This window comes from Orycteropus afer, unplaced genomic scaffold, assembly GCF_000298275.1.
Source record: "Orycteropus afer afer isolate SDZICR_OR568_19922 unplaced genomic scaffold, OryAfe1.0 scaffold00028, whole genome shotgun sequence".
Lineage (NCBI taxonomy): Eukaryota > Metazoa > Chordata > Mammalia > Tubulidentata > Orycteropodidae > Orycteropus > Orycteropus afer.
Window position 1 is genome coordinate 19,357,831 of NW_006921615.1, and position 20,480 is coordinate 19,378,310.

The following is a 20,480-nucleotide window of genomic DNA, read 5'->3' on the forward strand; positions in this document are numbered from 1 at the left end:
GGTTTAAAATCAGGAAGGGCATGCATCAAATTGTATCTTTTCATCATACTTATTCAATCTGTATGCTAAGCAAATACTCTGAGAAGCTGTACTATATGAAGAAGCACATGGCATTAGGAATAGAGGAAGACTCAAAAGCAACTTGCAATATGCAGACAACACAACCTTGCTTGCTGAAAGTGAAGAGGTCTTGAAGCACTTACTGATGAAGATCAAAGACTACAGTCTTCAGTATGGATTACACCTCAACATACGCACTGCTGTCGAGTTGGATCCTACTCACAGCAACCCCTCCTTGGGTTTCCAAGGTGGTATCACTATGGAAGCAGATTGCCCAACTTTCCTTCCAAGGAGTGGCTGGTGGGTTTGAACTGCCAGCCTTCTTGTTATCAGTCAAATGCATTATGCACTATGCTACCAGAGCTCCCGTACCTCAACATAAGGAAAGTGAAAATCCTCACAACTGCACCAGTAAGCATCATCATGATAAATGCAAAAAAGATTGAAGTTGTCAAAGATTTCATTTCACTTGGATCTGCAATCAACACTCATGGAAGCAGCAGTCAAGAAATCAGACATCATATTGCACTAGGCAACTCTGCTGCAAAAGACCTCTTTAAAGTGTTGAAGAGCAAATACGTCACGTCACTTTGAAGACTAAGGGGCACTGAACCCAAGCTATGGTATTTTCAATTGCTTCATATGCATGTGAAAGCTGAACAATGAATAATGAAGACAGAAGAACTGATGCCTTTGAATTGTGGTGTTAGCAAAGAATACTGAAAATATCATGGACTGCCAGAAGAATGATCAAATCTATCCTAGAAGAACTGCAATCAAAATGCACCTTAGAAGAGAGAATGGCTGGACTCTCTCTCACCTACTTTGGTCATGTGGTCAGAAAAGGAAGGATATAATGCTTGGTAAAGTGGAGGGTCAGAGAAAAAGGGAAAGACCTTGATGTGATGGATTAACACACTGGCTCCAATGATGGGCTCAAACATAGCAACAATTGTGAGGATGGCACAGTACTGGGCAGGGTTTCTTTCATTGTGTATAGGTTCACTAGGAGTCTACCATTTGTCTGTCAGTTTGTTGTATTATAGTGGCTTGCATGTTTCTGTGAGTTTGGAGGCTATGCGACCGGTGGTTTGAATACCAGCAAGGTCACCCATGGTGGACAGGTTTCAGCAGAGCTTCCAGACAAAGACAGACTGGGAAGAAGGATAGGGTGATTCACTTATGAAAAAACTGGCCACTGAAAACCTTATGAATAGTAGTGAAACACTGTCTGATATATTACTGGAAAACTTTATGACTAGCCATTAAATACTATATAATGCTGAAAGATGAGCCCATTAGGTTGGAAAGCACTCAAAATGTGACTGGGGAGGAACTGCCTCCCCAATGTAGAATCAACCTTAATGATGTGGATGGAGTAAAGCTTTTGGGACCTTCATTTGCTGATGAGGCACAACTCAAAATGGGAAGAATCAGCTGCAAACATTCATTAATAATTGGAACATGGAATGTATGAAGTATGAATCTAGGAAAATTGGAAGATGTCAAAAATGAAATGGAATGGATAAAGATTGACATCCTAGGCATCGCGAGCTGAAATGGTCTGATATTGGCCATTCTGAATCAGACAATCATATGATGTATTATACCAGGAATGACAAATCAAAGAGGAATGGCATTGCATTCATCGTCAAAAAGAGCATCTCAAGATCTATGCTAAAGTACAATGCTGTCAGTGGTAGGATATCCATACACCTACCAGGAAGATGGGTTAATATAATTATTCAAATTTATGCACCAACTACTAAAACCAAAAATTAAGAAATTAAAGATTTAAACTAACTTCCACAGTTTGAAATTAACAAAAGATGCAATCAAGATGTATTGGTAATTATTGGTGACTTGAATGCGAAAGTTGGAAACGAAGAATCATCGGTGATTGGAAAATATGGCCTTCGTGATAGAAAACGCTGGAGATCACATGATAGATTTTTATAAGACCAACGATTTATTCATTGTAAATACCATTTTGTAACAACATAAACAGTGGCTATACATGTGGACCATGCCAGATGCAATGCATAGATCAGATTGACTACATCTGTGGAAAGAGGCAATGGAGAAGTTCAATTCATCAGTCAAAACAAGGCTAGGAGCTGACTGTGGAACAGACCATCAATTGTTCATATGTAAATTTAAGTTGAAGAGCTCTGGTAGCATAGTGCCTAAAGCACTTGATTGCTAACCAGAAGGCTGGCGGTTCAAACCCACCAGCCACTCCTCGGAAGGAAGATGGGGCAATCTACTTCCATAGTGATGCTGCCTCAGAAACCCAAGGAGGGGTCGCTATGAGTCGGGTCCAACTCGATGGCAAACAACAACAACAACAAGTTTAAATTGAAGTTGAAGAAAATTAAAATAAGTCCATGAGAGCTAAGATACAACCTTGATTATATGTCACCTGAATTTAGAGACCATCTGAAGAAAATATTTGATATGTTGAACACCAATGACCAAAGACAAGACGAGTTGTGGGATGACATCAAGAGCATCATGCCTGAAGAAAGCAAACGATCATTAAAAAGACATGAAAGGAAGAAAATACCAAAATGGATGTCAGAAGAGACTCTGAAACTTGCTCTTGAATGTAGAGTAGCTAAACTGAATGGAAGAAATGCTGAAATAAAAGAACTAGACAGAAGATTTCAAAGGGCAGCTTGACAAGACAAAGTAAAGTATTTTAATGAAATGTACAAAGACCTGGAGTTAGAAAATGAAAAGGAAAGAACACACTCAGCATTTCTCAAGCTGAAAGAACTGAAGAAAAAATTCAAGCCTTGAGTTGCAATATTGAAGGATTCTATGGGCAAAATATTGAACGATACCAGAAGCATCAAAAGAAGATGGAAGGAATACATACAGTCACTCTATCAAAAAGAATTGGTCTATGTCCAACTATTTCAGGAGGTAGCATATGATCAAGAAGTAATGGTACTGAAGGAATAAGTCAAGGCTGCACTGAAGGAATTGGTGAAAAACAAGGCAAGGCTCCAGGAATTGATGGAATACCCATTTAAATGGAGATGCTTACCTATTTATGCCAAGAAATTTGGAAGACAGCTAGCTACCTGGCCAACTATCTGGAAGAGATTGATATTTGTGCCTATTCCAAAGAAATGTGATCCAATAGAATGTGGAAATTATTGAACAATATCATTAATATTACCTGCAAGTAAAATCCTGAAGATAATTAAAAAATGGTTGCAGCAGTATATTGATAAGGAACTTTCAGAAATGCAAGCTGGATTGAGAAGAGGACATGGAATAAGGGATATCATTGCTGATGTCAGATGGATCTTGGGTGAAAGCATAGAATATCAGAAAGATGTTTACCTGTGTTTTATTGACAATACAAAGGCATTGTATGGTTGTGTGACTCATGAGTCACACAACCATACAATGCCTTTGTATTGTCAATAAAAAAACACTGCAAAGAATAGGAATTCCAGAACACTTAATTGTTTTCATGAGGAACTTATCCATAGATGAAGAGGCTGTCATTTGAACAGAACAAGGGGATACTGCATGGTGTAAAATCAGGAAGGGTGTAGGTCAGGGTTGTATCCTTTCACCATATTCATTCAACTTGTATGCTAAGCAAATAATCTGAGAGGCTGGACTTCATGAAGAAGTGTATGGCATCAAGATTGGAGGAAGACTCATTAACAACCTGTGATATGCAGATACACAACCTTGCTTGCTAAAAGTGAAGGGGACGTGAAGCATTTACTCATGAAGATCAAAGACTACAGTCTTCAATATGGATTCCACCTCAACATAAAGAAAATGAAAATTCTCAGAACTGGACCAATAAGCAACATCATAATAAGCAGAGAAAAGACTGAAGTTGTCAAGGATTTCATTTTACTTGGATCCACAATCAACACTCATGGAAACAATAATCAGGAAATTGCATTGGGCAGATCTGCTGCAAAAGACCTCTTTAAGGTGTTAAAGACCAAAGATGTCTAAGGTGTACTTGTCATAAGTGTCTCATATGCATGCGAAAACTGGACAACGAATAAGGAAGACTGAAGAAGAATTGATGTGTGTGAATTATTATACTGGCAAAGAATACTGAATATAGCACAGTGCCTGAGGCAACTGACTGCTAACCAGAAGGTTGGTGGTTCAATTCCACCAGCCACTTGGTGGAAGCAAGACTGGGCAATCTACTTCCATAAAGATTTACTGCCTCGGAAACCCAATGGGGGTCGCTATGAGTTGAAATCGACTCAATGGCAGGAGGTTTGGTGGGTTTTTTCTGCCAGATGAATGAACAAATCTGTCTTGGAATAAGTACAGCCAGAATACTTCTTGAGGTGAGGATGGAATTCTGCTGCAAAAGATTTTTTTAAAATGGTAAGAAGCAAAGATGTCACCTTGAAGACTGAGGTGAGCCTGACCCAAGCCAAGGTATTTCCAATTGCCTCGTATGCATGTGAAAGATGGATAATGAATAAGTAAGACCAAAGAAGAGTTGATTCATTTGAATTGTGTTGGCAAAGAATATTGAAAATACCATGGATTGCCAGAATAATGAACAAATCTGTCCTGGAAGAAGTACATCTGGAATGTTCCTTGGAAGTGAGAATGGCCAGACTTTGTCTTACCTACTTTGGTCATATTGTCAGAAGGGACCATTTTCTGGAGAAGGATATCATGCTTGGCAAAGAAGAGGGCCAGCATAGAAGGGGAAGACCCTCAATGAGATGGATTGACACAGTGGCTACAATGTTGGGCTCAAACATAGCAAGGACTGTGAGGATGATGCAGGACTGGGCAATGTTTCATTCTGTTATACACAGGGTCTCTATGAGATAACAACAACATGAGTTGGAACCAACTCAATGGCATTTAACAAATAACACCAGGTTACAAGTTGGGATCAGGATCAACTAGGGGTCAGGATCAGGAAGCATGTAAGCAAAACCTCCCTTCTTCAGTGCAGGACAGTTTGCCCGACTCCTCTTGCCTGTGCAAGGTTCCTCTTGGCCTCCCTCAGGACAGGCTCCTCTTGGGCCTTCACCTGGCCTCTGCCTGCTTTGGCAAGTGTTACAAAGTTCTTTTAGTTCTGCCACTCAGTGCCCAGAAGCACCCCACTCTCTTGGCAAGCGTCCTGCCCAAATGTGCTCAGCTTTTTCACTCCAGAGATTGGCATGCCCAGCATAGCCACCTCACTCAGTGACCAGGAAACCCACCACAGCTATCTCACTTAGGTTTCCTGGTGTTCTTTCTCTGCCACTGTATTCTGCTGTGCTTGTCACCGCTTCTTGCCACCTCTGTCTCTCTGTCTCCTGGGTGTAGTTCTTAGTGCAGGGATCCTGGGTCCAAAGGACATGCTCCACTCTGGGTTTTTCTTTTTCTTTTCTTTTTTTTTTTTTGAGGCATAAAAGCCTGTTTCCATCACTTAGGATACAGTTTATTTTATGGTCCTGGTTTCTAAGATAAGACTTCATGTCTCCTCTATCACAGCTTCTTGGGAAATGAATCACAAAAATTGTAGCTGGGAAAATCATGGCTTCTTGGGAAGTTGCAGGGAAAGGGAAGAGTTTATTCAAATTACCATACTAACATCCCCAAGGATATAGAGAGTGGCGTAGGGGGAAAAATCAGTGAAGTGGTCCTCTCCTTTCAAGGACTCGCTCACAAACAGAGGTAATAGGGTGGACTTGGCAATGGTAACTCAGCAAGGTCTCAGGACCAAGGGCTCCACAGCTCCTCCACTAGATTTTCCCTTCAGCCACCCTTCCCCCCTGAGGAATTAAAAAGAGGAAGGATCCACCTGGGATGGATCATTTTAAGCCTAGTGAGATGGCAAAACTGGCCAATCCTTTTATTAGGGTTCCATACACCTTATTTTCATGGTCATACTGCCACAGGGGTTCCATCTACCTTATTTGTATTATTAGCAGGCTGTCCAATCCCCTTGGTGGGCCACAAATACTTTATTTACATAGTCCCACCCAATCACTGTGTGGGAGTCACAAAGACTATGGCTAGAAAGGCCATATTAAGTAATTTACTGCACCACAAGGATTTGCAATAAAAAGTTAGGAGATAGTTCCCTTCCAAAGTTTTTCTGTTTGTATTTGTGCTGGTCAACCAGTAAGCAAAAGGGATCAAGATCGGGAAAGTCTCAAAGGAAAACAAAATTGCACTGAAAGCATGAGACTCATGATAGAATGCTAAACTGACCTGTTCATGGATGTAATAGGTATAATAACACAGAAATTTCTAACAGAAATCCTCAAAAGAAAGCCAGAATACAAATTAAGTATGTATTGCTGAACACCATCAAAACATACACTTCTAAAAACAATCATTTTTGCTATCTTCTCCAAATAAAAGAAATATAAGGTCATGTTCTATTCGTACTTAGTTTATAAAAAAAAAACCCAACCCACTGCCATAGAGTAGATTCAGACTTATAACGGCCCCCATTGGGTTTCCAAGGCAGTAAATCTTTATAGAAGTAGATTGACCATTTTCTTTCTACAGAGTGGCTGGGTGGGTTTGAACCACCAACTTTCCGGATAGCAGTCAAATGCCTTAGGCACTGCACCACCAAAGCTCCTTAGTTTATATATATATGTATATATATTGTGTATATATATATATATATATATATATGTGTGTGTGTGTATATATATATATACACACACACACACACACTTAGAATTATATATACACACACACACATATGTGACAGAGAGAGAGAGAGAGAGAGAGAGAGAGAGAGAGAGAGAGAGAGAGAGAGAGAGAGAGAGAGGGAGAGAAAGAGAGACAAGGACAGTTATTAAGTACAAAAAAGAATCAATTTTCAGTTGTCACTTCACCCAAAGTTAGATGCCTCAGTAAATCTCATTCTAATAATAATGGAGCAGTCTCTCAATTCTGAGATGATTAAAAGCAGAAGAGCATTCATTCGTTACACCAATTATCTTTAATCAAGCATTTTTATATTTTTCAACTAAGAAAATATTAGAGAATACATGTAATAAAACAACTTCATATTTTCTTAAATTTAACAATGGTAGGTAAGTGAAAGGATTTCATAATGACTTAAAGATTAATAGCTCTGAATAGTTTTCAAAATACATTTTATATTTACTTGAAGTAAAAATCCCTTGTAGCTTGTTAAAAGAAAAGGGTTAAATTAGGTTGCCAAAGATGGCTATATAGAAACTCTGTACCTCAAGATACTTAGAGAAGTACACACAACCGAATTTTACACCACACTGAAAGATGACTCAAGAATTAATTCTATCCATGCCTTGAAATAAAAGTGGTCTCTACTCACCAAAGTGAAGTCCCAATGGGGGCCAGGTGTTAAAAATGTGAAGGAGCTACCTCTCTGAAGGGAATATCTGTTAACAGAAAATTCAAATAATAAATAAATAGAGAGAATAGAAGGTACCAGACAGAGTAAGAGAAAAAGGTAGAACAAAATTCAAATTCATAAAAAAAAGACTAAATTTACTGGTCTGATAGAGACAGGTGGAACTCCCGAGAATATGACCCTTAGATACCCTTCAAGCCTGAAACTGAACCCACTCCCAGAGACCACTTTAAAGCCAAATAGATAGGACTGTAAAGTGAACAATTAACACCAATGAGGAACAGGCTCCACAGAACATTCAACTATGAGACCAAAAGGGCTGCATTTGCCCAAAAGCAAAATTCAAAAGGCAGAAGGGGCAGGAAAGATGGGTGAATGGAAATGGGCAAGGGAGGGTGGAAACGGGGAGGTTCTAACAAATCAAAGGATTGAAACCAAAGTCATGAAACTATATATAAACTGTTGATTGGGAAACTAATTTGCTTTATAAACTTTCACCTAAACCACAACAAGATGTCCAGCAAATAAATAGGGAAAAACTTAAGCAGAATAAAGCACTAGACAAATAAAAAGATTTTTTTTTCATAGTTTCAAACTGTTTAAAAGTAGATTAGCTCCCTGTCAATGTATTGCTGCAACCTTTTTTGAATCATTTTCAGCAAAATTTTACTTGCATGTGATATTAATGATATTGTTCAATAATTTCTGCATTTCGTTGAATCACTGTTCTTTGCAATGGGCACAGATACGGATCTCTTCCAGTTGGTTAGCCAAGTAGCTGTCTTCCAAGTTTCTTGGCACAAAAGATTGGGTGACTCTAGTGGTACATCCATTTGTTGAAACATCTCAATACCCATTGAGAATTCTGACAACTCCTGGAGCATTGTTTTTTGCCAATTCCTTCAGTGCAGCTTGGATGTCTTCTTTCAATACCACGAGCTCTTCATCTATGCTACCGACTGAAATGATTAAACATTGACCAATCCTTTTTGGTACAGTGACTCTGTGTATTCCTTCCATCTTCTTTCGTTGCTTCCAGCATTGTTCAATATTTTGCCCACAGAATTCTTCAATATGGCAACTTGATGCTTGATTTTTTTTTCAATTCTTTCAGCTTGAGAAATGTTGACATGTTCTTCCCTTTGATTTTCTAAGTCTTTGTACGTTTTATTATAATACTTTATCTTCTCCAACTGCCCTTTAAAATCTCATGTTCAGGTCTTTTACTTCATCTTTTCTTCCATTTGCTTTACATACATAGATATAATATTATAGACAATGCTAAAAGATTATGGAGAAGATCTTAATACCACATGAGTCCTTAGATCACAACACTGCTCTACTTAAGGGCTATTGTGTACTAACTACATGGTTAAAAAGAGCCATGAGTGGGGACAGGAATTCTGATTTCTCAGAAGATTATTTTTAACCAATACAAATACTCACTTTAATGTAGTAATTATAGTGGTACTTAAATTATTCAATAAACAATTCATTTCAGTATAAAATAACTCTTAAGGAGAACCACAAAATCACACCTATTCTTTTTGTTACTTCCTAGAAATGACTACACTGATCTCAGAATGAATTTGATGTCTGAAAGCTGTAAAGAAAAATAGTTCTTAGGAATCTTAAACAAGTTAACAAACTAGAAAACTATTTCCAATTGCTTAGCAAGATTCTTTCCAGCACTAGTTATATCAACATTACAGTAATGCTATTTTTTCCCATTTCAATAACAAGTACCTGTTTATTTTAAATACTCATGGAAAAAAGGAACCCTCAAAACAAATTATGCCCAGAGTCATATGAGATACTGCCAACTTTGAAAAAATCTTGGAAAGACATACACATTTTCATAGTGGTTAGACTAAAAATTTAATAGCTATTTTTAAATTCTTGTGGGAAAAAATATTTGATTTCATAAAACAGTAGGATTACAAGTGACCTCTCCCAAAGACACACAGTACAATTCACTTAGAGGGGGGTTTAAAGGATGAAATGTGGAGCAAGAAGTGGCAGTCCTTCATCTTTTCAAGAATTGTCCAATCTCCAGCTTTCCTATATCCAAATAATTATAATATTTCAAGCATAAAATAAACTAATACATTAAGGAACTAGCTTGGTATATTAAGTTGTGCTTCTTATTTAATCCCATTGTGATTTTTCTTTGGCCACTAACATACTTCTTTTGCTATCATTTTTCATGTTTTCAAACAATGTAAATTATTTTTACATTAAACTTGTTTTAGTCTAAACATAGCATAATTAGCATGGAAAAGTGGCTATTCAAAAAGAGAAACATTTTACAAATTTATTATTCAGACAAATTATATTTTCAAAGATTCTGATTTGTGTCACTCCTCTCCCTCATCATGGCACATAAGAGCTAAACTGAAATTATAAATGGCAGAAAGATGGCTCAATTACTGTGGTGGTTAAGTTTGTGTGTCAACTTGGCTGGGCCTGGTTGAGTGGCTGGGCAGCTGGTGGCAGTTATTCCCCATGATGAGACTGGCAATCAACTCCATGGTGGGACCTACCACAAGCAGCTGAGTAGCTGCGTTAGGAATGTGATCTGCTTCCCATATATAAGAAATAGCTTTGGGAATGGTCTCTAGCTTATGGCACGCTTGAACCCTGTATGCAGCCATGTTGTTGTTCAGCAGCCTGCCATGCTCTGCCAACCTTGGGACTTTCAATGTACTTGAATTACTGGCCTGCTGTGTGGTTTGGTAACATTGGGACTGTGCCTTTTTACCTGTCAACCTTGGGCTTGTCAGCCTCAGCAGCCAGCAGCTGTCTGGGTGAAGAAAAGCCTCTAGCTCCAGTGGGCTGGGAAAAGGGGGTGGAGCTGAAGCCCAAGGTTGAGGTGCTTTAACCCAGCTCCTAGGGCCTGGCACTTTGAACTCAGACTTAAAGCCTCCTGAACTGTGAGAATATACTCCTGTTTGTTAAAGCCATCCCATTTATGGTATATTCCTGTCAGAGTAGCACTAGATAACCAAGACAATTACCACTTTCATAAAATGTGCCAACAAAAAAACAAACCTAAACCACTGCCATCAAATTGATTCCAACTTATAGCGACACTTTAGGACACAGTAGAACTGCCTCCATATGGTTTCCAAGGCTGTAAATCTTTATAGAAGCAGACTGCTTCATCTTTCTCCCATGGAGTAGCTAGTAGGTTCAGACCACCATCCTTTTGATTAGCAGTCAAATGCTTTAACCACTATGCTACCAGAGCTTCTTAAATGCACCAAACATAATAATTATCAACAGGAAAAAACAATACACTCTTAAAAACAGAATTTACCTTCAAGAGAGTTTCATTATAAAGGTCATAGGTAGAATATGATGAAGATTAACAGCAATTAAAAAAAAAAGACAATAATTAGCTACCATTTATTGAGTGCCTACTATAGTAATGTATGTACACTGGCATCCTGGAAACAGCATAAGTGAGATTGCTGTTGTTGTCAGTTGCTGTTCAGTCAGTTTTGACTCATGGTGACCCCATGTACAAAAGAACAAAACACAATCTGGTCTAGTACCATCCTCACAATCATTGCTGTGTTTGAGCCAATTGTTGCAGCCACTGTGTCAATCCATCTCATTGAGGGTACACTTTCTCTTTTTCACTGACTCTACTTTACCAAGTATAATGGCTATGAATAGTCCCTTCTGACTGATAACATGTTCAGAGTATGGAAGACGAAGTCTTGCCATTCTCCCTTCTAAGAAGTATTTTGGTTGTACTTCTTCCAAAACAGATTTGTTTGTTCTTCTGGCATTTTCATAAAATGAATATTCTACAATGAAAATTCTTCACCAACACCATAATTCAAAGGCATCAGTTCTTCCTCACTCTTCCATATTCATGGTCCAGCATATAAAGTGACTGAAAATACCACAGCTTCAGTCAGGTACACCTTAGTCCTCAAAGAGACATCTTTGCTTCTGAACATTTTAAAGAGGTCTTTTGCAGCAGATTTGCCCAGTGTAATACGTTGTTTGATTTCTTGACTGCTGCTTCCATGGGCATTGATTGTGGATCCAAGTAAACGGAAATCCTTGACAACTTTAATATTTTCTCCATTTATCATGATGTTGCTTATTGGTCTATTGTGAGGATTTTTGTTTTCTTTATGTTGAGGTATAATCCATACAGAAGGCTGGAATCTTTGATCATCATCAGTAGGTTCTTCAAGGTGGTGTAGCGCCTAAGGCATTTGACTGCTAACCAGAAGGCTGGCAATTCAAACCCACCAGCCGCTCCTGGGAAGGAAGGTTGGGCAATCTACTTCCGTAGTGATACCACCTCAGAAACCCAAGGAGGGGTCGCTATGTTTCAGACTCGATGGCAGTGAGTTTGGTTTTGGTTTGGTTCACAGTTTCATCAGCATATCACAGGTTGTTAACGAGTCTTCCTCCGATCCTGATGTCACATTCTTCTTCTTATAGCCCAGATTCTCAGATTATTAACTCAGCATACAGATGGAGTACAGTGAAAAGACAATTCTGATGCACACCTTTCTTGATTTTAATCCATGCGGTATTCTCTTGTTTCACTTAAATAAGTACCTTTTGGTCTATGTACAGGTTCCTAATGAGCACAATTAAGTGTTCTGTAATTCCCATTCTTTGCAATGTTATTGGTAATTCGTTATGATCCACATAGTTGAATGTGTTTGATGAGTCAATAAAACACAGGTAAACATCTTTTTGGTATTCTTTGCTTTCATCCAAGATCCATCTGACATCAGCAATGATATAATCCATTCCATGTCTTCTTCTGAATCTGGTTTGACTTTCCAGCAGTTCTCTATCTAGGTACTGCTGCAATCATAGAAGAGGGAGTACTTCTGTTTGTTGAAACATCTCAATTGGTAATCTGTCAATTTTGGAGCTTTGCTTTTCCACCAGTGTCTTTAGTCACTAGTGTTATTAAGTGTGGTAGTTAAGTTGTGGGTCTAATTTTGAGTGGCTGAGCAGCTGGATGTAGTTAATCCTCATGATGAGACTGGTAATTAAGTCCATGGTGGAATCTATTGGAGCAGCTGAGTAGCTGCTTTGGGGATGTTGTTTACTTCCAGTGTTTAAGAAGCAGCCTTGAAAAAGGTCTCTGGAGCGTTTTGGCATGTTTGGACCCTGAATGTAGCTGAGTCTTCATTCAGCAGTCCACCATGTTTTCTGCCAACCTTGGGGCTGTCTCTGGACTTGAACTAGTGGCCTGGCATGTTGTTTGGTAATCTTGGGACTGTGCCATTGCATTTAACCTTGAGTTTGTCAGCCTCAGCAGCCAGCAGCTGCCTGAGTTAAGACAGGCCTCCAGCTTCAGTGAGCTGGAAGCAAGAAGAGCTGAAGGCCAAGGTTGAGTGGCTTCTACCCAGCCCTAGAGCTGTCACTTTGAACTTGGACTTCTAGCCTCCTCAACTGTAAGAGAATAAGTCCCTGTTTGTTAAAGTCACCCATTTATGATATTTTCTGTTAGAGCAGAACTAGAAGTAACCAAAACCTTAGAGTTGGTGTAATGGGCATGATAAACTGGCAAATAACACTTCTACCTACCCTCACTCCCAGCCCCAGTTCCTGAGGCTCTTGGTAGCTCCTCCCTTCTCCCATTGGTCAAGGTGGAGACCCTTGTTACAGTCTCATTTTTGTCCAAAGCCAACAGTGCAGCTTAGACTTCAGAAGAAGTCCCAATATCTTGATCATATGCTACCTCCCAAAATGGTTGAACATAGAACAATTTGTTTTGATATGTTGCTGTTGTGTGCCATCGAGTTGGACCCGACTCATAGAGACCCCTTCTTGGGTTTCCGAGACAGTATCACTACGGAAGTAGATCGCCTCATCTTCCTTCCAAGGAGTGGCTGGTGGGTTTGAACCAACAGCCTTCTGGTTAGCAGTCAACTGCCTTAGGCACTATGCTACCAGAGCTCCTTTGTTTTGATATAGTGACTCTGTATTTGTTCCATCTTCTTTTGATGCTTCCTTCATCATTCAGTATTATGCCTACAGAATCCTTCAATACTGCAATTTAAGGCTTGATTTTTTTTCCTTCAGTTCTTTTAGCTTTAGAAATGCTGAGCATGTTCTTCCCTTTTGGTTTCTAACTCCAGGTCTTTGCACATTTCATTATAACATTTTACTTTGTCTTCTTGAGCCACCCTTTAAATTTTCTGTTCAACTCTTTTACTTCATAATTTCTTCATTTGATTTAGTTTCTCTATGTTCAAGGGCGACTTTCAGAATCTCTTCTGACATTCCTTTAGGTCTTTTCTTTCTTTCCTGTCTTTTTAATGACTTTCGCTTTCTTCATGTATGATGCCTTTGATGTCATCCCACAACTTGTCTGGTCTTCAGTCATTAGTGCTCAATGTATCAAATCTACTTGACATGGGTCTCTAAATTTAGGTAGGATATAGTCAAAGTTGTACTCTGGCTCTTGTAGACTTGTTTTAATTTTCTTCATCAACCTGAACTTGGATATGAGCAATTGACAGTTGTTCATAGTTTGCCCCTGTCTTACTCTGCCTGATGATGTGGAGCTTCTCCATCATCTCTTTCCACTGATGTGGTTGGATTGATTTTTCCATATTCCAAGGTATTTCCAATGAATAAGTGGTTGGTCTTATAAAATTTTATCATGTGATCTCTGGTGTCATTTTTATCACAAAGAAACTTTTCCTCACTACTGATCTTTCTTGTTTCCAGCTTTCACGTTCCAATAGCCAGCAATTATCAACCCATCTGGATTTCATGTTTGATCAATTTTGGACTGCAGAAATCAGTAAAAACCTTCAATTTCTTCATCTTTGCTATTAAGTGATTGCTGTGTAAATTTAAATAATAATCAAATTAATTGGTCTTCTTTGTAGACATATTGATATTATCCTATCACTGACAGCATTGTACTTCAGGATAGATTTTGAAATGCTCTTTTTGTCAATGAATGTGAAGCCATTCTTCTTCAACTTGTCATTCCTGGAATAGTAGACCATATAAATGTCTGATTCAAAATGGCCAATAGCAGTTCATTTCAGGTGACTAATGCCTAGTACACTTATCTTCAAGTGTTCTATTTCATTTTGATAATTTCCAGTTTTCCTAGATTCATGCTTTGTACATTCCACATTCCGATTATTAATGGATGTTTGCAGCTGATTCTTCTCATTTTGAGTTGTGCCACACCAGCAAATGAAGGTCCTGAAAGCTTTTCTCTATCCACGTCTTTATTTTGAGGAGGCAGCTCTTTTCCAGATATATATATATTTTTTCTTCCTTAAATAACTTTTTATTGTGAGTTGGGTGAAAGTTTACAGAAGCCAGTCATATTCTGAGTGCATTCCAATCTGAGGGGTTCATCTTCTCACCCTATATCATACAATGTTCCACTGCTATCTGTAAGGTTTACACTGGCCACTTTTTGCAGAAGTAGATTGGCAGGTCATTCTTCCCAGTCGTCATTCTGGAAGCTCCACTGAAACCTGTCTACCATGTGTGATCCTGCTGGTATTTGAAACATAGTGGCATAACTTCCAGCATCACAGCAACCTGCAAGCCACTAAAGCACAACCAACTGACAAAGGAGTGATGGTGGTCCTTGGAGGGGTGGTAGTTCTTTCAATTAAAAACATAAACAAACCACAAACTATAATGATGTCACCTGGTTTGTCATAAAAAATTCAGAGTTTTATAATGGAAAACAAATGGAATGATTAGCAAAGAATATATTTAAAAGCCAAGTGGAATAGAAAGACTAATGATAGGAAAATAACAGAGTAGATCACTGACACGAGTAAGAAATAAGCCTTGAGGCATAGGGACACCTGAAATATAACAAAATTTAATAAAAAATTGTGAGGGATGCCTCCATATCTGTTAAGAATTATTTCCTATTTAAAACAAGAATGCAGGAGCACCGAATTGTGGCTTCTGGCCTAAGGAAGCTGATCCCACACATCAGCAGTGCAACTCAAAGAAATGCCTCAGACAAATCACAAACTACTACATATAACTTCAAGTGACTGAAATTGAAAAAAAAAAAAAAAAAAAGTTAGTCTGTAAACACCATGAATGAAAAAAGAATATATAGCACATACTCTCTAGGTGATATTTATTGATATTTGGGATGCTGAATTATTCAATTTCTTTATAAAGTATGCAAAACAACAATAAAAATTATTATAGAAACAATTCCTTGACTGGGGTCAAATATCTGGTGAAGTAGATATCTACTGATATTCTGACTGCTCAGCATCTTTGTTACTAAGGAAGTATTATCTCTTCTTCCACTTCATAAAGATTCTAGAGGATCTGATAATCATGTAGACCTATATTCTCTACCACATTGGAGTTTTCTCACTTGTATCTGACACTCCCAACTAATACACACATAATAAAACTCAAGCTATCATTTAGTGCCTCTGTATCAAGCAATTCTCATATGCTTGGTTAATCAGGTTGCCTTGCACACAGAAGCCAATTCAGTGAAGTGAGACAAGGAGTAAGGACAGCAGCAACTAACAAAGAAGAGAAAAAAAAATCTAAGAGTATACATACTTAAAAATCTAGTAGTCTTTAGAAAACAGTTCATTGTTGCCGTGTATTGTCAAGTTGATTATGACTTATAGTGATCCTAGAGAACAGAGTAAAACTGCCCCATGTGGTTCTAAGACTGCAGATTACCAAGTTTTTTCTACCATGGAATAGCTGGTGGGTTAGAACAACTGATCTTTCAATTAGCAGCCAAGTGCTTAAATATTGTGCTACCAGGGCTCCTTAGAAAACAGTTTGGCAGGTTCTTAAAAAGTTAAACGTAAGTTGTCATATGACGCAGCACTTCTACTCCAAGATATCTGCCCCAAAGAAATGAACATATATGTCCACACGTAGAATGGCCAAAACCTGAAAATAATTAAAATATCCAACAACTAAATGAAGCACAAAATGTGGTTTATTTACATAATGGAATACAATTCAGAAATAAAAAGGAATGAAATACTGAAGCATGCATGCTCTGATATGGATGAACTTCAAAAACATACTAAGTGAAAGAAGCCACATACAAAAGACTACATATTATATGATTCTATTTATATGAAATGTCAAGAAAATAGAAATATATAGAGATGGAAAGCAGATCAGTGGCAGGTTGGGTGTAGGACAAGGGATTAATTGCAAACAATCATGAGATGATGAAATGTTCTAAAACTGGATTATGCTGATGGTTGTACAACTTTATATGTTTACTTATAATCATTGAATTGTACACTTACAAGGGATGTATATGAACTATATCTCAATAAAATTGTTTTTGTTTTTTTTAAACAATGAAACCTAATAGTGTGCACTCAATTGATGTGACAGCAAAAAGCCTCACAAGCTTATGTGGCATGCTTTTATTTTTACCACAACACTAATATAAATAATGATGATAATTATAATGACTCTGGGTTATCAAGAACATCAATTATTTGTGTTATGTGCTCTAATTTAATTCAAAATACATTTTTGAAAAAGATCCCATTCCAAAAGTTAAATTCCCTTGAAAGCAACAGAAATCCTCACTTTTATTTATTTTTTATTTTTCAGTATCCCCTTCTTGTGTTTGAACATTACTTCTTGGTCTATGTACAGGTTCCTCATGAACACAATTAAGTATTCTGGAATTTCCATTCTTTGTACTGTTATCATTATTTGTTACGATCCACACAGTTGAATGCCTTTACATCGCCAATAGAACACAAGTAAATATCTTTCTGGTATTCTTTGATTTCAGCCATGACTCATCTGACATCAGCAATGCTATCTTTCATTCCACATCCTCTTCTGAATGTAGCTTGAATTTGTTGGGTTACCTTTCTTTGGAAGAGGCACAAATATGGATGTCTTCCATTCAGTTGGCCAGGTAGCTGTCTTCCAAATTTGTTGGCATATGAGTGCCTCCAGCATTGCATCTATTTGTTGAAACATCTCAATTCATCAATTTTTGGAGCTTTGTTTTTCACTAGTTCCTTCAGTACCATTGATTGTTGATCATATACTACCTCCTGAAATGGCTGAATATCAACCAACTCTTTTTGGTAGAGTGACTCTGTATATTCCTTCCATCTTCTTTTTATGCCTCCTGCATTGCTCAATATTTTGTCCATAAAATCCTTCAATATTGCAATTTGAGGCTTGAATTTTTTCTTCAGTTCTTTAAGCTTAAGAAATGCCAAGCATGTTCTTCCCTTCTGGTTTTCTAATCTCAGGTTTTGCAAATACTTTGTCTTTTCAAGCTGCTCTTTGAAATCTTCTGTTCAGCTTTTTTATTTCATCATTTCCATTTGCTTTAGCTACTCTCCTTTTAAGAGCAAGTTTCAGAGTCTCTTCTGACATCCAATTTGGTCTTCTCTTCCTTAGAAATCCTTACTTTTAAACCTGGATATCGACTCTATAAATTCACCAATTTTACTGAGCAAACAAAATTCAAAGAGTAAGCCCTATCACTAGGAGCTCTGCTGGTGTAGTGGATAAGGCACTGACTGCTAACCAGAAGGTCAGTGGTTCAAACCCAACAGCTGCTCCATGGAAGGAAGATGGGGTGATTTACTTCTGTAAAGATTTACAGCGTTGGAATCCCAATCAGGGCTGCTATGAGTCAGAAAGGACTCGATGGTAGTGAGTTTGGTTTATTTCATAAGCCCTATCACTACGGTAGACAGGATTATCTTTCTACCAATGGATAGTATTCAAATTTGCTAGAAGGAAAATGTTTTAAATTCCTGCCATTAGGTGATGTGTAATGTTCAGTGGATACCCACAAGGCCACAAAGAGCAGAGATTAAATTATTTAAACGTTATTTATATCCAGTATTATTAGTATTTGCAAAGAAGAGTTCATTAAATACGGCTATCTGAATGATACTCACTGCCGTCTATAAAATTCTGAATCATAGTGACCCCCATTGTGTTTTCAAGGCTGTAAAACTCTCGTCTCATCATTACTTGGTTCTCTAGCTAAACACAGAAACCAATGCATATGATGTTTCTCATTTTGTAACTCTCATGTCATTTCTCTTTTTCAAGAACTCTTTTATTCATCAACTTTTGCCATCCACAATTTCATCTGATGTGGGGTAGGGAAGAGGAGGAAAAAAACACAAAACCCAAAAACACTAATCATGGTTTGCTGGTAAGGATAGTATACGTGATATACCTGCAACAAGAAAAGAAAAAACTATATTCTTCTTTTTTCAAAATAAGAATACCTGTATGTGTTCTGATTGTAAAAATGATACATGCACCATGAAAAATAAATGAAAACATTAAAAAGTACTGAATTGTGTACTTTAAATGAGTGAATTCTATAGCATGTAAATTATATCTCAATAAAGCTGTTTATTTTTTTTTAAAAAAGACAGTGAAACTTTCATTTCCTTGTATGGCAAATATTTACCCCAGTTGTGTTTGGCTTTCAAATCAGTTTACAGTTGAGTTTTACATACCAAAAGTTTTAATATTCACAGTCATGTATATCAACTTTTTCTTTATGATTTCTGGATCTGGTATCATGCTTAACTAGCTGTTTCTTGCCTCACTTTTTAAAATTGTTGTAAAGAGAGGTTGGAAGATGGCATCATATCTGTAGTCCGCATGTTTGTTCCCCCTAGCATCTTAATTCCTGAAAAGCTAGCTAGGTGCAGCATTTTAAGGCAGGGATTCTAGAGCTGTGAACAGCTCAGTCAGTTGTCGTGGGCCAGATTTAGTGGAGATGGAGGAAAAAAAAAGCAAAATAAACAGCCGGGAAAAATAAATGAACTTGCCTGGCCAACAGGGGGAGACGGAGAGGCAGAGAAGTGGAAAACTTTTTAGTAGTACAGGAGAAAGCTGCAAAGGAGAAAAAAAAAAAAAAAAAAAGCAGAGTAAACAGCCGGGAAAAATAAATGAACTTGCCTGGCCAACAGGGGGAGACGGAGAGGCAGAGAAGTGGAAAACTTTTTAGTAGTACAGGAGAAAGCAGCGGAGAAAAAAAGGGGGGGGGGCACACCATGGAAGGGGAACACCATGGAACCAATGGTGGCTTCAGGGGCTCAGACCAACAGCTTCTGACAGTAACCTTGGGAACTGAGCTGAGTAAGTGGATAACATTTCTGAGAAACAGAGCAGAAACCCCTGTGGCTCAGGACACAGCTGAATTGAGAGCAGAAAGGGGGAAGGGAGGAAACTTGTCACAGATAGGCAGGCCCTGGGACAAGCTTGTAGTGTAAGGTTGGGATTCAGCTCTCCCACGACAGCTTTTTAGCACAGAGTGGACTGGGGTACAGGGTTTTTGCGGCTTTCTGACCCAAGTGGAAAGTAGTGGCCACCAAACCATTGGGGTCTTTGCCGATTTTGAACTATGGGTCTGTGAGTGGCAACAAAACATCATCATTGCTAGCCATCCCAAGCAGACTCAAAACAAAACCCCAGAACCAGCAGTAATTACAGAAACATGGAAAGTGGGGACTTGCCACTGGTACCTTTCTCTCTCTCTCTTTTTTTTTTCCTTTTCTTTCCTTCCCCTTTTTTCCCTGCCTCATCCAATAGAAGAACCACATTAAGCCACCACAACACCCACTCATCCCAACTCCAAATCCCCTTCACGACGAACAGAGACCTTCATCCACATTTCCAACAGTGATTCCATCAACACAAAGGAAACAACAGAATAACCCAGAACACCTGAGTTAATAACCAAAAAAATAAAATACATCAGCTCCACCCTTGCAAATATATTTAAACATAAAACCAAGGTGAAACACATCAATGCATAACTAACAGTTAAAGACAACAACTTCAAAATGTCTAGGAAACAATGGACAACTTCCTATCAAACAAAAAAACAGGACAATAGAAATAAAACCCCTGACTAAAGACTTGTTTAACATGGATCAAGAACAGGCAACAGGAGTTCCGGCAAGATGGCGGACTAGGCAGAAGGATTGCAAAGACCCTCTTCAACAAAGAAAAGGGAAACCAATTAACACAGACACAGAAGATAATCTTGGACCCCTGAGCCTTG

At 38.2% G+C, this 20,480-nt stretch overlaps 1 protein-coding gene across 1 annotated transcript in view; it reads right to left on the reverse strand.

Annotated features, from left to right (window-relative positions):
• The window catches only part of NET1 (neuroepithelial cell transforming 1), a 64,956-nt gene that overhangs the window by 23,954 nt on the left and 20,522 nt on the right, over positions 1–20,480 (reverse strand). Inside the window, exons 2-3 of the mRNA XM_007935461.1 lie at positions 13,282–13,302; positions 7,385–7,448 (exon numbers count right to left, since the gene is read on the reverse strand). Coding sequence (XP_007933652.1) covers positions 7,385–7,448; positions 13,282–13,302 — 85 coding nt within the window. The remainder of the gene's footprint in view (positions 1–7,384; positions 7,449–13,281; positions 13,303–20,480) is intronic.